Raw genomic sequence first — 18,707 nt, 5'->3', positions numbered from 1 at the left:
GGCATGTCCCTCCGGGAGGAGGCCTCGGGGTAGACCCAGGACACGCTGGAGAGACTATGTCTCTCGGCCGGCCTGGGAACGCCTCGGGGTCCCACCGGAAGAGCTGGAGGAGGAGTCTGAGGAGAGGGAAGTCTGGGCGTCTCTGCGTAGACTGCTGCCCCCGCGACCCGGCCCCAGATAAGCGGCAGAAAATGGATGGATGGATGATGTGTATGATCAAGCTATACATAAAGTAAAAAGGTGATTCAATACATCATCTTATTTTATATAGCCCCTAGCTTTAGCCACTCCTAGCGCTTATATCTCCTATTCACAGCATGTCCCTAAAGGACAGCTGTACAGCATTGCACAAAGCATTTATCATTATTAAATATTTAAACCAGATCAATGATTAATTCAGAGAGCTCACATAGACAAAGTGCTTTACTGTTGATGTATTACAATAATTAAGCTTAGGTTTTGTTCTTTAGTTATAAACAAGATGAAACTTTACTTTTCGTTTAAATTTACCAAAAACAAAACTCGGTCAAATTTCTTCACTCCATGAACACACAAAATCATGTTCGCACAGCTCCCTGTACTAAAACCTGAACTACTTAAAGAGCATCTAATGAAAGTCTGCTCAATAACTTCTGCATTGTTGATCCTATAGCTCATGCTGATTGTGGCATTGTACCTTACCATATCAGTGATGTATACGGACCTGTGGGAAATTAGTGCCTCATCATTTCTCAAGATGTGTGTTCCTGTCTCAAGTTGACAAATCACATCCAGACTTAAATATCACATACTGGAATTTATGAACAGGATATACTGAATGCATTTAAAAGAACTGCTGCATCCAAAGTAAGACTACAGAACATCAGAAGAAAGAGATGGAGAGTGACAGATTACATTTTTGAAATATAGTAAGAGAGAGACCTGTGCTTGACCTTTGTAAGTGTAACATTTGTCTTTAATGTGGGTGTGTTTGTACGGGTGATGTCATTTATAACCTCTGTGTTATTGACCTTGCCTCTGCAGAGACACCAGACTCACTCCTTCACACACACTCTGTCATTCTGCACACCAATGTAAATGATCATTGGCCCCCAAGACGCTCAAAAACACACACATTCAATTTAGATTATTTACTTCAGTGTCTTTCTGCTGGTTTCAATTTTTCACTCTTTAGGTTTTTTAAATTATTCTGTGGCCTACAGTGTGTGTTTCTGTGCGTGTGCTTTGTCAGAGCAGGTGCAAGGGACTGCATCCCTTCAGCATGTATCAAGTGACTCCAGACCTGCATAGAAAAATGTGTGTGCACATATCAGAGAGTATACAGGAGCAGGTAGAGAGGGAATGAATGAGGGGAGAGATGAGAAGAGGTAAATGAGTTTGGGGGAGGAGGGGAGGGGGGTTACCTTCCCTGGTCACTCATCTGGAACTGATTACACTTGCACGCCAAACACACATACACATAAACACACACACACTCACTTGCACAAGCCAATAAACCTGCATCATCCTGGATTTAACCGACAGAGAACGTGCCCTTTCTGTCTTCTCCTTTTTATGGAAAAATTCTGTCTTTGTCTGTCACTTTCTGTCCTTTCTCGGATATATTATATTCCTTTGTCATGCTGTGAACTGGTGCTTAAAATAGAAGAAAATCTAAAACAAGGAGTGACAAAGGTTTAAAAATAACGGAGACATCTAAGGAGGTGTATTGCAAGAATGCAGCTCAGTTTCAAAGTGGTTTATACCCAGCCAGTGATGGGCAGCTTGTGTGTGTATGTGTGTGTGTGTGTGTGTGTGTGTGTGTGTGTGTGTCTGTCTGTCTGTCTGTCTGTCTGTCTGTCTGTCTGTCTGTCTGTCTGTCTGTCTGTCTGTCTGTCTGTCTGTCTGTCTGTCTGTCTGTCTGTCTGTCTGTCTGTCTGTCTGTCTGTCTGTCTGTCTGTCTGTATCGAATGTGTCTTTTTAACAGTCAATTTTCATGAACCCTTTACCCCCTGTTCTCTTACAAACATAAAAACTAAGGAACAAACCAGGCCTGAGCTGTCTTTTCTTCTCAAATCTCAGTAATAATGTCCCTCTGTCTCCACACTAACAGTCTCTGAGGTCACTGGTCAGTAAGCCTGGGCTCTGTCCCCATCTCTCTGCTTTCTCTCATTTTATTCTGTCACTCACTCCATCCTCACACAGTAGAGCTGAGGCTGTGTTTGTCTGCCCCTGTAGGAGGAAATGAATCACATGCACTCATAGACCTGTCTGTGGTGCTGAGACTGATTGAGTCACTCACAGAATACAGATGAGCTCAGAGGTGAAGAACACCACAAAGAAACGGTTACACAGATGGAAAGGAGCGAAATAAAGGTTTAAAGTCAGACTTCTACCCAATCTGTGGTTTTATTGAATTGTGTTTTTATGTTAATAAAGCTTAATGTACGTAAGGCTGTACATGATTTAATACATTTGTCATCCAATTAGATTTTCAATCTGGACTCAATAAGATTTTTTTTGTTGTTACCTGGACTGAACTCTAGTTTTCTGGCAACATTATGCAATGCTAATTAGACAGCCTTAGAGAAAGAGAGCGAGTGTGTGTGTGTGTGTGTGTGTGTGTGTGTGTGTGTGTGTGTGTGTGTGTGTGTGTGTGTGTGTTAGTGGGGAATGTAAACAAACTCAAGTATTTATGCTGCTCCACAAAAGGATGAGCTGAAAATACAAAAAGGAAGCATAAGAAGGATCATGAACACCGAGAGAGGGTCATAGAGAGGGCACAGGCAGATGGTTTCTCTGTGAAGGTTTTGTAGAGTCCTCATGGTGTGTTTGTGTGCCAGGTAACTTTGTCTCTGTTTCTTAGACCTCCTCTCTCCTTTTCTTTTCTTTTTTCTTTTCAGCCTGTTTGGCTGCTCCCCAAATCTTAGAATAAGACCCTCATCTCAAGGACCAAACGCTGTTTTCACTTTATCGCTCCTTTGATTACCCATGTGCTGTGTTTTTGTGTGTATTTACTTGCGTGTGTGTTTGAGTTTTTTTATGTGATATAGTGAGATAAGAGTTGAAAAAAGCCAAAAGACATTTAACGTGACTTTACGTGACTCTGTCACAGCAAGAAATCCAAAGCCTCTGTTTGATATTGATTAAAGGATTTCAATAAAAGAGAAGAAATTAGACTTCAATGACTTGCACTATTCTCAGACAGCTATTCAGCTTAAGAATGTAGGGACAAACAAGAATATACATCAGCTCCATTAATCTTCACATCCATCCTTCCCTCCATCCATTCATTCATTCATCCCTCCTTCCATCTATCTATTCATTCATTCATCTGTCCGTCTGTCTGTCCGTCCGTCCGTCCGTCCGTCTGTCTCTGTCTGTCTGTCTGTCCGTCCATCTATCCGTCTGTCTGTCTGTCTGTCTGTCTGTCTGTCTGTCTGTCTGTCTGTCTGTCTGTCTGTCTGTCTGTCTGTCTGTCCAACCATCTTTCCTCTTCATCCACCTTTTGAGTGTTTTAACTATGTTCTATATTTTCACCATGAATACAGCATGTCTAAGCACACTGCTGCCCTTAAAACATTAAACACCAACCAGTGTGATATGTGACTCTGTATACACATCTGTTTGCAAATTAGACCGTGTGCATCTCCTACTCTGTTATTTTGATGCTACATTACCTCTCCCACTCTCATGGTTAAGCAACCAAATATTTTGCATACAACAAATTTTGGCGGAAAAAGTGTATTACCCTCACAGCTTAGGAGGATTATTATTTCAGTAAATGTACCACCAGTCAACTTCTTTTCACATCTGTCTTACCTCAGCGCTCTCCTGGAGTGGGTGTCAAGAGCAAAGAGCGACTGTGTATGTGTGTATGTGTGACAGATAGAGAAGGCTCGACAGGGAGACATGAGGCAGAGTGTGTGTTAGTCTGATCTATGCAGGCTAGAAATATTTGAGTTGCCCGTGTGTACAGTATGCATACTGTAAGTTAAAAAACCTTGTTCAATTAGCTGTGCTGCTGACTTTACCTGAGTAACAAGGTATCCTTTATCCATGAATGCTCACTCACAAACACTGCCCTGTTGAACTCCCACATTTGCGCTCCCTCGTGTGTGTGTGTGTATCTTGTGGTTTGTTGACACAACCTAGCAGGCAGCTCTCCTCTCTGAGAGGTTACATTTTCCTATTAGATGAAATGTTGCTTTGTGTGGACACATTTGCACACACACTTTCAGACTCATACACTCACATAGGCGATGTATTGATTGGGGAAAGGTAACAGTCTTGTTATTGATAGAGGCTTAGTTGTGTGTGGCAGACAGTCAGTTTCATTCACTCTATTTTTCTTGCAAACAGGATCTTATTCCAGTTGAAGCATATGGGCCACGAAGAGGCGGACCACACACAAATGCGCACACAAATACACACTTAAACAGACAGAATGAGAAAAGCTACAGATTGAATTACACTTTTTGGCCTAAACTGAAATGCCTGCTTGTTTTTTTCATCCAGTTATATACAATATATTAGATTATGTAGGATTTTAAAAAAAAAACCCATAATTTAGCCAAAAAGCTAACAGTTAATGTATGGGATGTGTTACTTACATCCGTCCCTTCTTCCATCTATTCATTCATCCATCCATCCTTCCATTACACACACACAGAATGAAAAAGCTACAAACTAAAAACTTTTTGGTGTAAACTGAAATGCATGCTTGTTTGTTTTATACAGTTATATACAGTATATTGAATGTTTTATGTGTGTATGTATGTGTATGTGTATGTGTATGGGATTTACTCATTTCTACATGTCAGTCATTTACTTTGTCCCTTGGTCCAATCTGTTTTTCTACATTTTATACATCCATTATCTGTCTCTCAGTGTGAATATCTGATTTTGTAAATCCACTGAGAGATAACCTGTGTCAATCACATGCCTATTGATTAGATACGTGTGTGCAGGCACGCGCACACACACACACACACACACACACACACACACACACACACACACACACACACACACACACACACACACACACACACACTCTAACTGTTCATCTTCATAACTCATGTATTGATTAAGCTTCATCAGACAAGGAGTGCTCTCCCATCACTGTGATTAATAATGTACAGGTAGTGTGATGTGAGATATTCAAATAAAATTCACAGCATGATGAGCTGAACTATTGAAGAGATGTGTCTCCTGTTTCGAATAGAATGGATCAACAACTTTTATATCATAAAATTGTAATTTTTTTCTTGCTGTTTAATTGATAATTGATTTTTAAAGTGCAGAAGAGCTAATATGGATGAATGTGTACAGAAATGCACATAAAAATAGCACGTTTCATTCTTGTAGAAAGTCTAACACGAGCATGTGCCCCATGACTTTAACACGTAACCATACCTAGAATACAGTGTTTTTTGGAACTAAAACTTGTGTAGAAAAGATACCAGGCTTTAGTGTTGCAGGAGAGGTGGTGTTGGCTGAAAGCAGGAAGGTAATTATAGTGATCAAGTGAGTGGGCAGCACGTACCACAGATGTTTGGTTGAAATACAGGCCACAAAAGCAGACACATCCTCAATGATATTACACTCACACTACACCCACACAACTCCACTCAGTCATATTAGTCCTATTATCAGTCTCAGAAGGTCTTGAGCAGAGGACTAAACACAATTCCATGAAATTACCTCAGACCTCACACAGGAATTAATTAAAATGGATAAAAGTTTCTACAAATATTTTAATTTCTGCTCACAAGAGCACACAATATCATTGCCAACACACATTTTCGACAGACAAACAATAACTGAAAGACTAGTGATAGAAGAACAGGAAAAATAAAACACACAGTGGGCCATAAGATGTGAGTTTACTTAACTATAAGGAACCCAAATAGGGTGCCACAGGAATTTGTCCAAAAAGTAGTTAAGTTAGCAAGATGGGCATTTTGAATGGCTTTGTGATTAGAAGCCTGAAATAAAGTCTGTGGTTAACACAAGCTTAAGAGATGTTGTCATTGTGTTAGACAATGACAATAATACCTCCACTTGTTAATTTAGAAGTTTTTAGGTTTCCTTAGAAATTTGGTTGCTAACAAATGGCTAAATGAAATTGCAGTGGTTGTCAGGGACATTGAACGTGATCATGTCAGGAACTCCTTCACTAGTCCACCTAACAGTCTCTAGTCATGCTTTTTTTTTTGGCTAGCTTGTCAAAAATCCTGATTCGTCTGAACATAACTTTATACAGCAACATCAAAATCAACTGACCATTGTATAGTTTGTTGTAGAATAATGTTATCTTATTAGTTCTGCAGGCTGCAGTAACGCTTCAAACTTTATGAAAGTGGTGTTCATTTGTGAAGATTATCCTGGTGAACAAACATCTATGCACCAGAAATGTGTTTGCCACAGAGCTTATTTTCTGCAACCATCCAAAATCCAATGCCAAAATCTCATCAGTGAATTCTAAATAGACCCCATGACGATGATAGTTGCGGGTTGGCCTACAAAATTTGGTTTGTTCTCTATGCACCATCAAGCCCCCATTTAGCCCCACCCAGGAAAAAAAACCCTAAAAGAACCTAAAGGGATGAAAAACCTTCTGTTGGTCTAAATCCATTAATCAGTCAAACATTGTTCTCAGTCTGTATTATCTTCATAGTCACTGTTTTTACAACATATAAAGTGTTTAGAGACCAATTTCAGATTTTTCTTTTACTTCTATTACTTTACATATGTTTTTATGAGCTATATGAATAGTGGGAAGAGGTCAGATTATTTTTTTTTAACACAGTCGGTCAACCTATAGGCGAGCTACTGAAAACCTGCCAATGAGCTACCTGTTGGAGACCTCTGGTTTAAAATGATCTAAACTGTCAAAGCAGCACATTACTTGGAATGTGGAATATTTTGTACTTTAACTACCAATACTGGCTAGAAGTATCTTAAGTGTATCAGTAAGGACAGTCTGGACAAGTGAAAACATTGTGTAGCACAAAGAGAAGGAAATAACTCCAGCACCAAAACATGTTGGAGAGGCTTCCAAACACATATTTTATGTCACTGATATGACATGATCATAAAGTGATGACCACACACTCTGAATGGTGATCGTCCATCTACTTGCTTTGACTTAATTCCAAAATAAACATAAAGGGAGAGGCCCATTGATGAACAAAATCAATCCTGCACCAGAATAAACAGGATTGATTAAGCTGTTAACTGTTGTTGTCGCGAAAATACTAAAAAATGTCAGGACATGTTGACGTGTTCAGCGCTGTTTCAGCTGCCGTAAGCTTAGTCATTGTCACATGGAGGGATTTCTAACAGAATGACGCGCTCTCAGCTTCACTTTAATATTTTTAGCTCTATTTTTAATGAACAGAAATAGTTCATGACACCTTTACTGAGCTATTTCCTTTTCATCAAATACTTTAATTTTGTTTTAATGGGAAATTAATTAGGTGCTCACTGTGTAATACATTGATATCCTTGCAATTAACCTCTTATATGACGCAAAGAAATGGCTTCTCTGCCATTTATTGTATATTATAATTATAGCAACGAGGGCCTTTGCAGATACTTCAAAGTCACATCTTACACTCATCACATACGATGTCAGCCTTTATTATAGCAAAAGAGAGAGAGGGGGTAAGAGGAGGAGAAGGTCATTTGTTCGTTGCTGGGGCCCTTCTGTGCTGCAAGCTTCTGTGTCACTCTTACCCTTTAGACCCTATAGCTACAGTGTGGGTGTGAGTGTGTTAGTGTCTTTCTTCATGTCCTCCCAACGACGACAAGGAAATTCTCAGATTTTCTATCAATATTGGATGGTACGTCATGATCCCGATGAAAGTAACAAGCCCAAAGGCATCAGTATATTTTGTGATAAAGTTGATCTTCAGTGTTGCTGGAGCTTTTTGACCTCTTCTAGCCTTTCAGTCTTGATGCACCTTGGTGATGTTCTGCCAAAGAATCCCACTGTATTAACATAAATGGTCATGATTTGTTCAACACTCTTGTAATTTCTTGTCTTTCCTTTAGTTGAATCTTAAATAAATATATTTTTCCTTTATATTGCTCTCTCTCACCCCTAGATCCCAGGTTAAATCTCTTTCTGTTTCTCTCTCCTCTTCCAGGATCCCTCCTTCTCCCTCCTCCTTCATGATAAGCTTCAGGTGCCCAACAGTTCCCGGCGGGCGTGGAACGAGCATGACAGTCGGTGTGATGTCTGTGCTACTCACCTAACTCAGCTTAAACAGGAAGCTGTTCGCATGGTCCTCACTCTGGACCAGTGGGATTTGTCTCCCACCTCCTCCCCTACATCTCTCATTGGACGCTACGGATCTCAAGGAGCTTTGGGAGCAGTTGGAGCTCCTGGAGCGCCAGGATCACGAGACTGGCCTCCTCCTTGTCTTCCCTCATCTTCTTCCTCAGCTTGTGCTGCTGTTTTACTCCCTTCTCATCCATCCTCCCAGTCTCCATCACCAAGTCCCAGCCAGACTCCGACCCCCAGTCCCAGTCATGGACTGTCCAACTCGAGTCATGGGAGTCCCTCTGCAGGTCAGGCATCCAGCTGTGCATCCGCAAACCCACAGCCTCAAGGATCAGGACACAGACTGGGTTCCAAGCCCATCTCCCTGGGGCTCGGAGGTGCAGTGGATAGGAGAAATGGATCTCCCAGTTCAGGAAAAGCTGGTGCTCAACAGCAGGCGCTGAGTGGAGTTAACAGCCCAGGAAGTAATAACGGGAGTGGAGCTGTACTGAGCGCAGCAGCTCTGCAGGCCCATCAGCACGTCAACCGAACTAATGGAGGCGTTACACTCTATCCATATCAGGTAGGATACCTGTAGAGCTTTGTGTGTGTGTGTGTGTGTGTGTGTGTGTGTGTGTGTGTGTGTGTGTGTGTGTGTGTGTGTGTGTGTTTGTGTGTGTGTGTGTGTGTGTGTGTGTGTGTGTGAGTGTGAGTGTGGGGGATTCTTGGTATGAATCTGACAAAGAAGTAAACATGTTTGTATTATGTACTACAAAGAGATTCTTGGCAGAGTTTGTGAACCCTCAGATTAGTCAACACAAGGAGATAGGAGGCAAATCCTGAGGTGAAAGGCAGTTACCATTAAAGTGAGTCAAATAAAACCAAAAATACATAGTTGAATGGGTTTCAACAGAAGACAGGAAGAGAGGGAGTGAGAGCAGACAAGAGAGGAAGATTGCAGGAGGGAGATAACGCCTGAGGTTACCCATGGACTAGAGGTGTATGTAGGGAGGCAGGAAAGCTGAGCCTGCAGGGGAGATCCAGAGGTGTGATTGTGCACATGTGTGTATGTGTGTGCATGCATGTTCACATGTGTGTATGAGGGTGTTCTACAGATGTAATAATTCATACACTGATAATTAGGACTCTGGGGACTCTCATGTCACACACCCCCAGTACCCCTTCACTCTTACACTCTTGTTCACCCTCTCTCTCTCTCTCTCTCTCTCTCTCTCTCTCTCTCTCTCTCTCCTTATTTTGCATCTGTCTTTTATTATTATTATTTCCCCTGCCCTCCTCGCACTGTCTGCTTGAGATTCACCAACCTCTTCTACTTGTTTCTGGTTCTCGTTCAACTCATGACTTGAATCAGATGCAGAGGAGTGTAATTGCAGGTGTAAATAATTTTGTACAATCCCTAAAATTGTTTGTCTTTCATATTATGAAGGTCAGAAATAAATCAAACACAGAGTATTTCATTTTACATTTAAAAATGAAAACGGGAAAGGGTCATCCATACTTTTTTTTAACTGGATTTATTCTGTTCCTGTGATTGTATTTAATGAAGTGTTTTGGCTGTACATCATGTGTGTATAGTGATTGCTTGTGTGCATTGATAGTACACTATAAAACTGAACAACATGCATACAAAACATGCATACTACATTTCTTTTTTTTATTTTTGTATGCATGTTGTTCAGTTTTATAGTGTACTATCATTGCATCCTAACATGTATGACACTGCTGTATTCTTTTTTTTCCTTTCCTAACTAATTTAGCATTAACAGTGTAGAAAAGCATATTTCTAAGAGGCGAAGCATTCAGCTATACCTGACTCATAGACAACCATGGTCCTTAGCTGGCCAGATTAAGAGAAAGAGAGGCAAAGTCAGGAAGACATACAGACAAATATAAAACTTAAAACAATAAGAATTATGTCAATAAAATGACTAATTATCTTAACAGCAATGGAAGTCAAGCAGATCCACGCTGAGATATGTCGCATGTCGGTAGGTGTGAAATGATACTCAGCCTGGATATTTGGACTCTGGTGACTCTGACAGTAATGGTGTTTCAGCAGAAATGGAGAAACGGAGAAGGATAATAAATCACTCTTCTTTAGAGTCACCCCTGGGGAGGAGCTGAGCAGTGACCATCAAAATAGTAATGGTACAAGAAACAAAAAAAGGAAGACAAATTGGAGTATATCAGAATCATATATATACATATATATATACACACACACACACACACACACACACACACACACACACATATATATATATATATATATATATATATATAATTTAATGCAGAGGAGAGTTTCAATTATACACTACGTTGATTTTAGAATTGAATAAAGTAGAACTGAACTGAACTGCTTGACAGCACAAAACATAAAGATTTCTGTCCTATAGCATATAATAAATAGAGTTTTCAGAAGTTGTTGCTGTAGGGCTTGAAGTTCTAACACATCCCCAAAAAATATATCTCTTCCATCATGTTCATCAAAGTGAGAGAGAGAGAGAGAGAGTGAGAGAGAGAGAAAACAAACATGTGCAGCAGTTGCAAGGAAAGTGAATGAGGTTTAAGCTGAAAATATCAGAATTCAGCGACACTGAAACAACAACCAATGGTCTTATTTAATCATATACTGTATATAACAGTGATGAAAGCCACATTTTAAGTCACATTGAGAGGCCACTTAAATAGAGCTCTGTAAAACACAGAGATTAAAGTAAGTATGGATACAGAGTTAGAGAATGAGCAACCTGTCTCCTACAGAGGGCATTAAAATGTTGCTGGTTCAGCAGTTTAAGAGGTGACAACCTCTGTATTTTATATTTATGGCGAGGTCCCTCAAGACTCCTAAGAAGCAGTCTTGGAAAAGTGACAGGACAAGCTCACAAACATTTTTCAATATCTGTTAATAATTAGATTTTACTTTTTTTTCCATGTACAATGAGGTTTTTTTTTATTATGAAAACCAAACATTATTAACCCAGTTTAATCAAACCCTAAGCTTCCTTATTTGGTACCTTGTAGGCAGGCTGTTAAACATGTCAAACAAAAAGAGTCTCTGGTTGGATTCATTGTCATCCTCTCTGTTTAGGATACTAAAAATAAAAGGGGGAAAATAGTTTTTATTACTAAAAAGTATGCAATAATGAGATTTAAAGAACAATACACACAATTCAATCCCAGTGAATATAATGTGCTTAATTCAAAAACACAGAGCTGATTTGTCCTTTTTGAACACACTGAGCTCTGTCACATTTGCCCTCACAAGGTCTCTCTCTGTCTTAAGCTTTCTCTCTTGTGCAAGGAGACAACTACAACATTGTCTCCTTGCCCTCTCTCTGTCCTTCAAGCAGCTAATCTAAAACAGGTTTATACAGTAGTGTGTGTGTGTGTGTGTGTGTGTGTGTGTGTGTGTGTGTGTGTGTGTAAGTGTAGGTGTGTAAGTGTAGGTGTGTGTGTGTGTGTGTGTATTGATTTCAAAAACAGATGGATTAGCTTTATTTACAGCAACACACACGGAAACAGACTCAGGGTGCCCCTAATCATGGTTGTTAAAAGTAAACCTCACTGATTTGACACATTTACGTCTGTCTCAGGCAGTTTACATGGAGATAAAACAATGCGATTCATACCTGAGAACGTGTCTTATCTCAAAGATGAAAAGCCTCTTAACTTGAGTAACTTATATTAAAGGGATACTTCAGCCATTTACATGAAGCTGTGTATCATTAGAAACATGGTAGTAGTATAGAATGGTCGTAAATCCAACCCTCATTTTGCCCTGAGACGAGAAAAATGTGTTTTTCTTTGCTTGAAAGTTTTCTTCATGTGATGCAAAAAGCGTCATATTGCATCACATGAAGAAAACTTCCAGGCAAAGAAAAACATATTTTTCTCGTCTCACGGCAAAATGAGGACTGGACTCACGACCATTCAACAGTACTACCATGTTTCTAATGATACACAGCTTCATGCAAATGGGTGAAGTATCCCTTTAAGTATCGGTATAACACATTGAGCTAAAATGTAGATTTGTATAGCCTTACAATAATTGAAAATAAGAGAATACTCAGCTGCTTCAAGGAGTTTGTTTGGTTATGTCTGTTTTTCCATAAAGCCATCTATGCTGCAAAGAAAAACACAACAAACCACTTTGTTGTTTTCATGCATTCTGCAAACAGCATGATGGTTTGAATACTGTCCTGGTTTAGTTTAACATATTGTATATATGAAGTGATGTAAAACAGGTATCAGGTATTCAATATAGCCCTCCATACATGTTTTGTTTTCTTCCTGATTTCCATGTTGCGTTGTCGACTTTCTAGTGCAGTTCTCTGCATGCTCTGTACTTACTCTCTGTCTGACACATCTTCTGTAATGCCATCTCTTCTATAAAATAAATATTTACGCTATCCTTTTTTTGTCTCCATCAAATGTTCTCTCTCCCATTTTCAAAGTGAGAGGCCTGCCCCCTTCCCCTCCCCCTTGACTCCCACCCCCACTCACCATCCACTCTCTCCCTTCATCTACTCTGCTGCAGTAAGCATTTAGATTGTCGTACAGATTGTGACTATCCCCTTGGTAAAATCAGACAAGACCACACACGTGCACGGACACACAAACACACCATTTATCCTGCCATCCTCTTCACATGATCCGGAAATTTTAGACACCCATCCTATGTCGGTGTGCTGTAGCACATGGTCTGAAAAGAATGAAAAATAGAATAAATGTAAGAGAGACAGATGAGGCAGGTGAGTGCTGGGGACATGGTGTTTGTGCTGTAATGAAGATGAATGATCCCGTTTTCACCACTTTCTAAGCGCACAGACAGACAAGTGTGTATAAGTGCTTTAGTGCTTAAAGAGGAGGGTGAGGGTGACAGAAAGTGTGTGTGCAGGTTGTCTGTATTTCTGAGGGAATCTGTTATGAAATCCATCATTAACAAGAACCATTTCAGGCAGGCCTTCTGTAGATTTCATTTTGATTGATATGCAACCTTAATTTCTACATTTGGCTGTTTTATTTCAGTGATCTCTGGTCTTGCTTTTAATTAGATAATTTTCTCTCCTGCAATGCTGCAATGACCAAATAGCTCACTGGGAAATTTCAATTCTGTAATTTTATATCATATTATTATATTATATACTATAATTTGCAGTACGTTTTATTAGCTAATACATGAAAATTATTTGGGGTGTTTAAAAACGGTTATAACAATACCATAATCATTTTCAATCACGTCTTTATAAATACTATTTATTTAAATCCATTAGTTTGTTGAACATCTGTTTTGTTAATATGAAAATGATCTGCTAATGTTCAACTACGCCAAGAAACTAGCATATCTTAATTTCAGAACAGTTAGCTAATTAATTTAAGTTTAAAGCGCAATTATTTCAAAAAATACTCCTTACCATGTTTTTCAAACACTCATATGCTTCCGTAGTCTGTCCACAAATGCCCCAATTATAAGAAAAATCCCTCCTCTCTGTCTTCTGCCTGCTCCACTTTTTAGAAAATGTGTGCTCAAAGGGAGATTTTTCCCTTCATGACATCACAAAGGGAAGTACCCCACCCCCAGGGGGGTGACACTCCCACAGCTAAGTGTTGGTCCTGCTCTCTGATTCTACCTTTAGAGAGGGGCGTGATCAGACATAGCTTCCTGACATAAATGACCTGCAGGATTTTTGGAAACAAACAAAACAGACATGTTTTGGGGACCTCAGAGAGTGATGAAAAATGATTAAAATGATCCATAAAGTATAATGAGTAACCTAACAACCCACAGCTTATTCAGATGTAAAGGTCCCATGTACCTGTTGAATCTCAAAAAATGTATAAAATGATCGAGGATTGATAGAGCCCTTCTTTACTGGACATTCAGAGTAAAAGAGTCTGTCTACCCCTTGCAGATTCATCTGCTGACCACCTCATATTATTCCACCACCTTCTACTCTGAAATAAACCTCTGTGGGCATATTTCTCCTATGTTGGATTTTCCTCTTCCCATTTATCAGGATAAATGAGCAAGCTGCAAAATATCCTATGTACCTTTTTGTTCTCTATGTTCACAAACCCTTTAATAATGCAGAGGTAGCAAGCTAGGTGTGAGCATTTGAAATGCATGTAAACGCACAGGGAGAAGGATATATAAACTATAGAGGCATCTAATTTACAATAGGTAATTTGTCAAGGCAGTAGGCTGCAGGCTTGGACCCCGAGAGCCCTCAGCAGTAAATATACACACACAGTGGAGCTGATTTACACACACACATATACAGAGGTGCAGAGGAGTGCAGACACATAAACACGCAGACACAAGGGCACAGAGATTCTCACAATAGACATACACGTGTTTAGATTTACTCTCACACAATCTCTTTTTCCTTTATTAGAGCGTGGGATAGTGATTTAGCTGCTGTGCTGACTGTCTGGTGGCAGAACATAAAGAACCATAATCAATAATCCATATCTATTTCACAGATAGATCGCCTGCACACCCACAAACATACAAGACCACATAAATACACACACAGTTGTGCACTCTCAGTGACACAATGTTGCAGCAAAGACATTCACACAAAGATGTTATTCTACTTTGTATGTGTTTATGTGCAAAACATTCGATCAGCACACAAAAGAAATATGTTATAGATACAGCACTATGAAGATGATGAAAGTGTAACTAGTACATGGCAGCAAATTTCATTTCCTTACATTGTTGCAAGTTTAAAGGTTTCTCTTCTTGTCCTCAGTGTCCTTCTTCCCTCTATTCCATCTAATAAAGGACAAATGCCATGAAGGATGATCCAATAAAAAAAAGCACAGATGTGAAAAGTGTGAAATAGTAGAGGAAAGGGACAGAGAGAATGAAATTCACTAGGCAAGAAGCAATAATAAAAACATTGGATGAACAAATAAAACAAGGTAAAATAAAGATGAAAGAAGAAGAGAACCCGAGGCAGGATGGTGTGTTGTTTATTTATTTCTCTGTCAGTGTCCCAGACATGCTCTGCCGCCATATTTCAGAGAGATCTCTAGAGTTTATCTGCTATCTGCCAAGGATAGCAGCCTGCCTCAAGTGGACACTCATGGAACTGCTGAGTTTATTGCAATTCTGTGTCTGCTGAATTTTCAACACCTGATGTTGGCACTAGTTATTGAGATAATGTTTTGTAAATATCAAGGTGACCCTCAAGGAAAACACATGAAGTAGATAGAACATTCATTTATTCATGTTCAATCTACTTAAAATTAATTAATTAAAAATATTTTGGAAAATGAAGCAAAAAAAACAACCAAAAAAAAAACCTCCAACTGCTTAGAAACCGAAAGGATAAACAAAAACAGGACACTTGTGGGACCACAGACTCTGATCTCTCATCTGACCATCTGGAACAACAAACTGAAGGACAATACTGAGATTTACTGTTGCTCTCCACTCTACACGTGTGATGCCACACGCTGCAGCATTTATAGCCTACACTAATTTATAATGTCCCTCCCTATATGGGATAGTGACAGACATCAAAGTCATAAGGGAGTAAACTCTAATCACAGTTGTCTGAGTGGGAGATGGAAGAAGAGGAGGGGTCAGAATGGTAGAGATGCACTCTTTTCTTCCTCCTCTCTTTCGTCTTCTTCTTTTCTTTTTGTCACTCATTGTAAATGTTGCCTAAACTCTCCCATTCTCTCTTTCTCACATCAGATCTCCCAGATGGTCTCCGAGGCCTCCAAAGAGGGTCAGAGTGAAGCTGCTCTGAACCGCTACAACACACACTCCCCCTCACACACAAACTCATCATCGCACACCAACTCCCCCTTACACACAAGCTCATCATCGCACACAAACTCTCCCTCACACACTCCGGCTGTAACCACGGCGGCACCGACCACCACCTCTGCTGCTGCCTCATTTTTTGCCAGGTAAGACTCAATGAAATCCGATCACCACAGACAGTATGCCTAAATGATACTGAAATGCTGTTGAAATCAGGGATCATGGTCTACAGAACTATCAACCAATGTCAGTGTCTTATTTGGGACAATAAGTGTTTTAAAGTTACTTACCCTATGTTATTAATTTAAGGTAGATTTGTTACTAAACCCAAGTACATTGAATATGAAAGGTAGTAAAATATACATATTTAATGTACAACAACAGTTATCAGGAGAGTTCATTTAATAACAGTAAAAGGCCTTTATTTGTGTTTTCTAAGTTGAATGAACCTTTGTATTTGTGTTCAAGGCAGGTAATCAAAGTGTCTTGTTAACTTGATGAGAGACATAATACTGATCAGCTACTAACAGGATCCATAAAGATTGTTTTTTTAGGAATCCGCTAGTACTAGTGAGGATCACAGAGAATTTGAACACCGGTATTTTAGTAAAAGCAAGGATCATCTTACAGCTTTTATTAAAGATGAATCCTTCTAATTATTCCCAGTTTCATAATGTTGAAGATGTCTCTATAGTTATCTGAGAAAGCAGAATGAATACACATTAAAACAAGAAGATTGCAGGATTTGACAGGATGGAAGTGACAAACTATGTGAATAATATTGAATATTGTACTCACGCTTTGATCTTATTTTGCGTTTTTTATTCATTTTATAAATAAACTGTCCAGTCACTATCCATCGATGAGCTGTGTTATCAAATCCAGACAAATGCAGAATGCCGCAACATAAATAAGACACGGGTATATGGGTAAATTATTGATGAATAAACATGGCAGACTGAAAATGAATGACTGAATTATTCATGAGTAACACAAGGAGATGAGTGCGTTACAGTGTGTGAAGTATTGCTGACACGCTTAGTTTAATGAGCTGTTTTAAATCACTTCTGAAATGATACCGATGCTGCTGCTCCTCACTTTCACGCTTCTCTTCTCCATCACATCTTCTCTGATTTTGTGCTCATTATCTTGTTAAGTGCTTGTGTGTGCTTTTGAAATCTGAAAATCATGCAATGCGTGTCTTCTTGTGTGAACGTGATGTATGAGTGACAGGTTAGCGGACATTGTGCAGTCTGTCTTTCAAAGCACCAGTGACCAGACACAACTCATAAATTGTGCTGCATCTAACATATGTGCAAACACTCTCTCTTTAGCTTTTTTTCCATGATCCCTGAACTGTCAGGTAACAAGGCTGTTTTACACAAACACACACGAGGAGACACAAACGCAGACACACATCTGGTTGACATTCCAAACATACAGCCAGCTGTCTGTGGGCGATTTATGAGCATTAACCTTCTGAAGGAAAGAACATGGTATGTGTGATGGTGCAGGTGTCACTGTGTGTGTGTGTGTGTGTGTGTGTGTGTGTGTGTGTGTGTGTGTGCGCGCGCGCGCAGCTGACAGTCTTCTTTCCAGTTTTAGGCTGTGTTAGTATTTTGTTATTGTTCCATTGGATATGTAATGTTATCTAAAAAAACGTTGTTGTTTTGTTCTCTTTAACAAACAGGCACAGTTTATTTGCATTTTCTGTAAGTGAGTTTATATGTGTGTCTGTTTGTGTTGTGTTATTTGTGGAAAGGATTTGGTTTAATTGGCACAAAAAAACATGCACATGCTGTCACCTTTTATTTTTGATTGGTAATTTGTATGTATGTGTTTATAGTCGATAGATGCAGCCATGCAGGTCTGGTAAATCCCATGGCTGTCTTGGTCTTTAGTCTCAGACGTGGGCTGCATACGGACGTTCCTATTACACACACACACACACACACACACACACCTACACCTACACGCACACACACGCACACACACACACACACACACACACACACACACACCTACACCTACACACACACACACACACACACACACACACACACACACACACACACACACACACACACACACACACCCTCTCTGCTCACATAGCAACATGTTTGTGTCCACCACAACTTAGTCATTTTATCCCTTTTTCTTGACTTCAGGTGGTTTTCTCTCTCTCCTCTTAACGTTTTCTATCTAATTGTTTTCTCCACTTTCTTCCATGTCCATCTATAATATCAGCTTTTTTTTACTTTCTCTGTCCTCCCTATGACCTTTTCTTTACCTCTGCTAATGTGCATGAGACTAATATCTTGCATTAGTACCAATCTGTCTATGGGAATGTCACACTCACAGTTGCGCTTTAGCTCCCCGGTGCTGCTGCAGTGGCCCTCTAGGGAATTAAGGCTGGAGGATAAAGACACACTCTCCATTTCACATGTAGGAGTGTGTGTTAGTGTGTGTGTGTGTGTGCGCGTGCATTTTCCCACACTGGGGGAAGGGGATTCCTATCAGTGCAGGATTTTTTTTTCTGCATGCTCGTAGTATTGGATCTTTTGGGATATGGCTGTGTGTGTGTGTGTGTGTGTGTGTGTGTGTGTGTGTGTGTGTGTGTGTGCGTAGACAGTAAATAAATAGGTCCCATGT

The 18,707-nt window shown here is 39.8% G+C and overlaps 1 protein-coding gene across 1 annotated transcript in view; it reads left to right on the top strand.

The window, feature by feature from the left end:
* Positions 1-18,707, top strand: part of kif26ba (kinesin family member 26Ba) — an 81,074-nt gene that overhangs the window by 17,634 nt on the left and 44,733 nt on the right. The window contains exons 3-4 of the mRNA XM_079340092.1: positions 8,136-8,834; positions 15,984-16,201. Coding sequence (XP_079196218.1) covers positions 8,136-8,834; positions 15,984-16,201 — 917 coding nt within the window. The remainder of the gene's footprint in view (positions 1-8,135; positions 8,835-15,983; positions 16,202-18,707) is intronic.

Source organism: Symphodus melops, assembly GCF_947650265.1.
Source record: "Symphodus melops genome assembly, chromosome: 3".
Taxonomy (NCBI): domain Eukaryota; kingdom Metazoa; phylum Chordata; class Actinopteri; order Labriformes; family Labridae; genus Symphodus; species Symphodus melops.
This window is presented reverse-complemented; position numbering and strand designations above follow the sequence as displayed.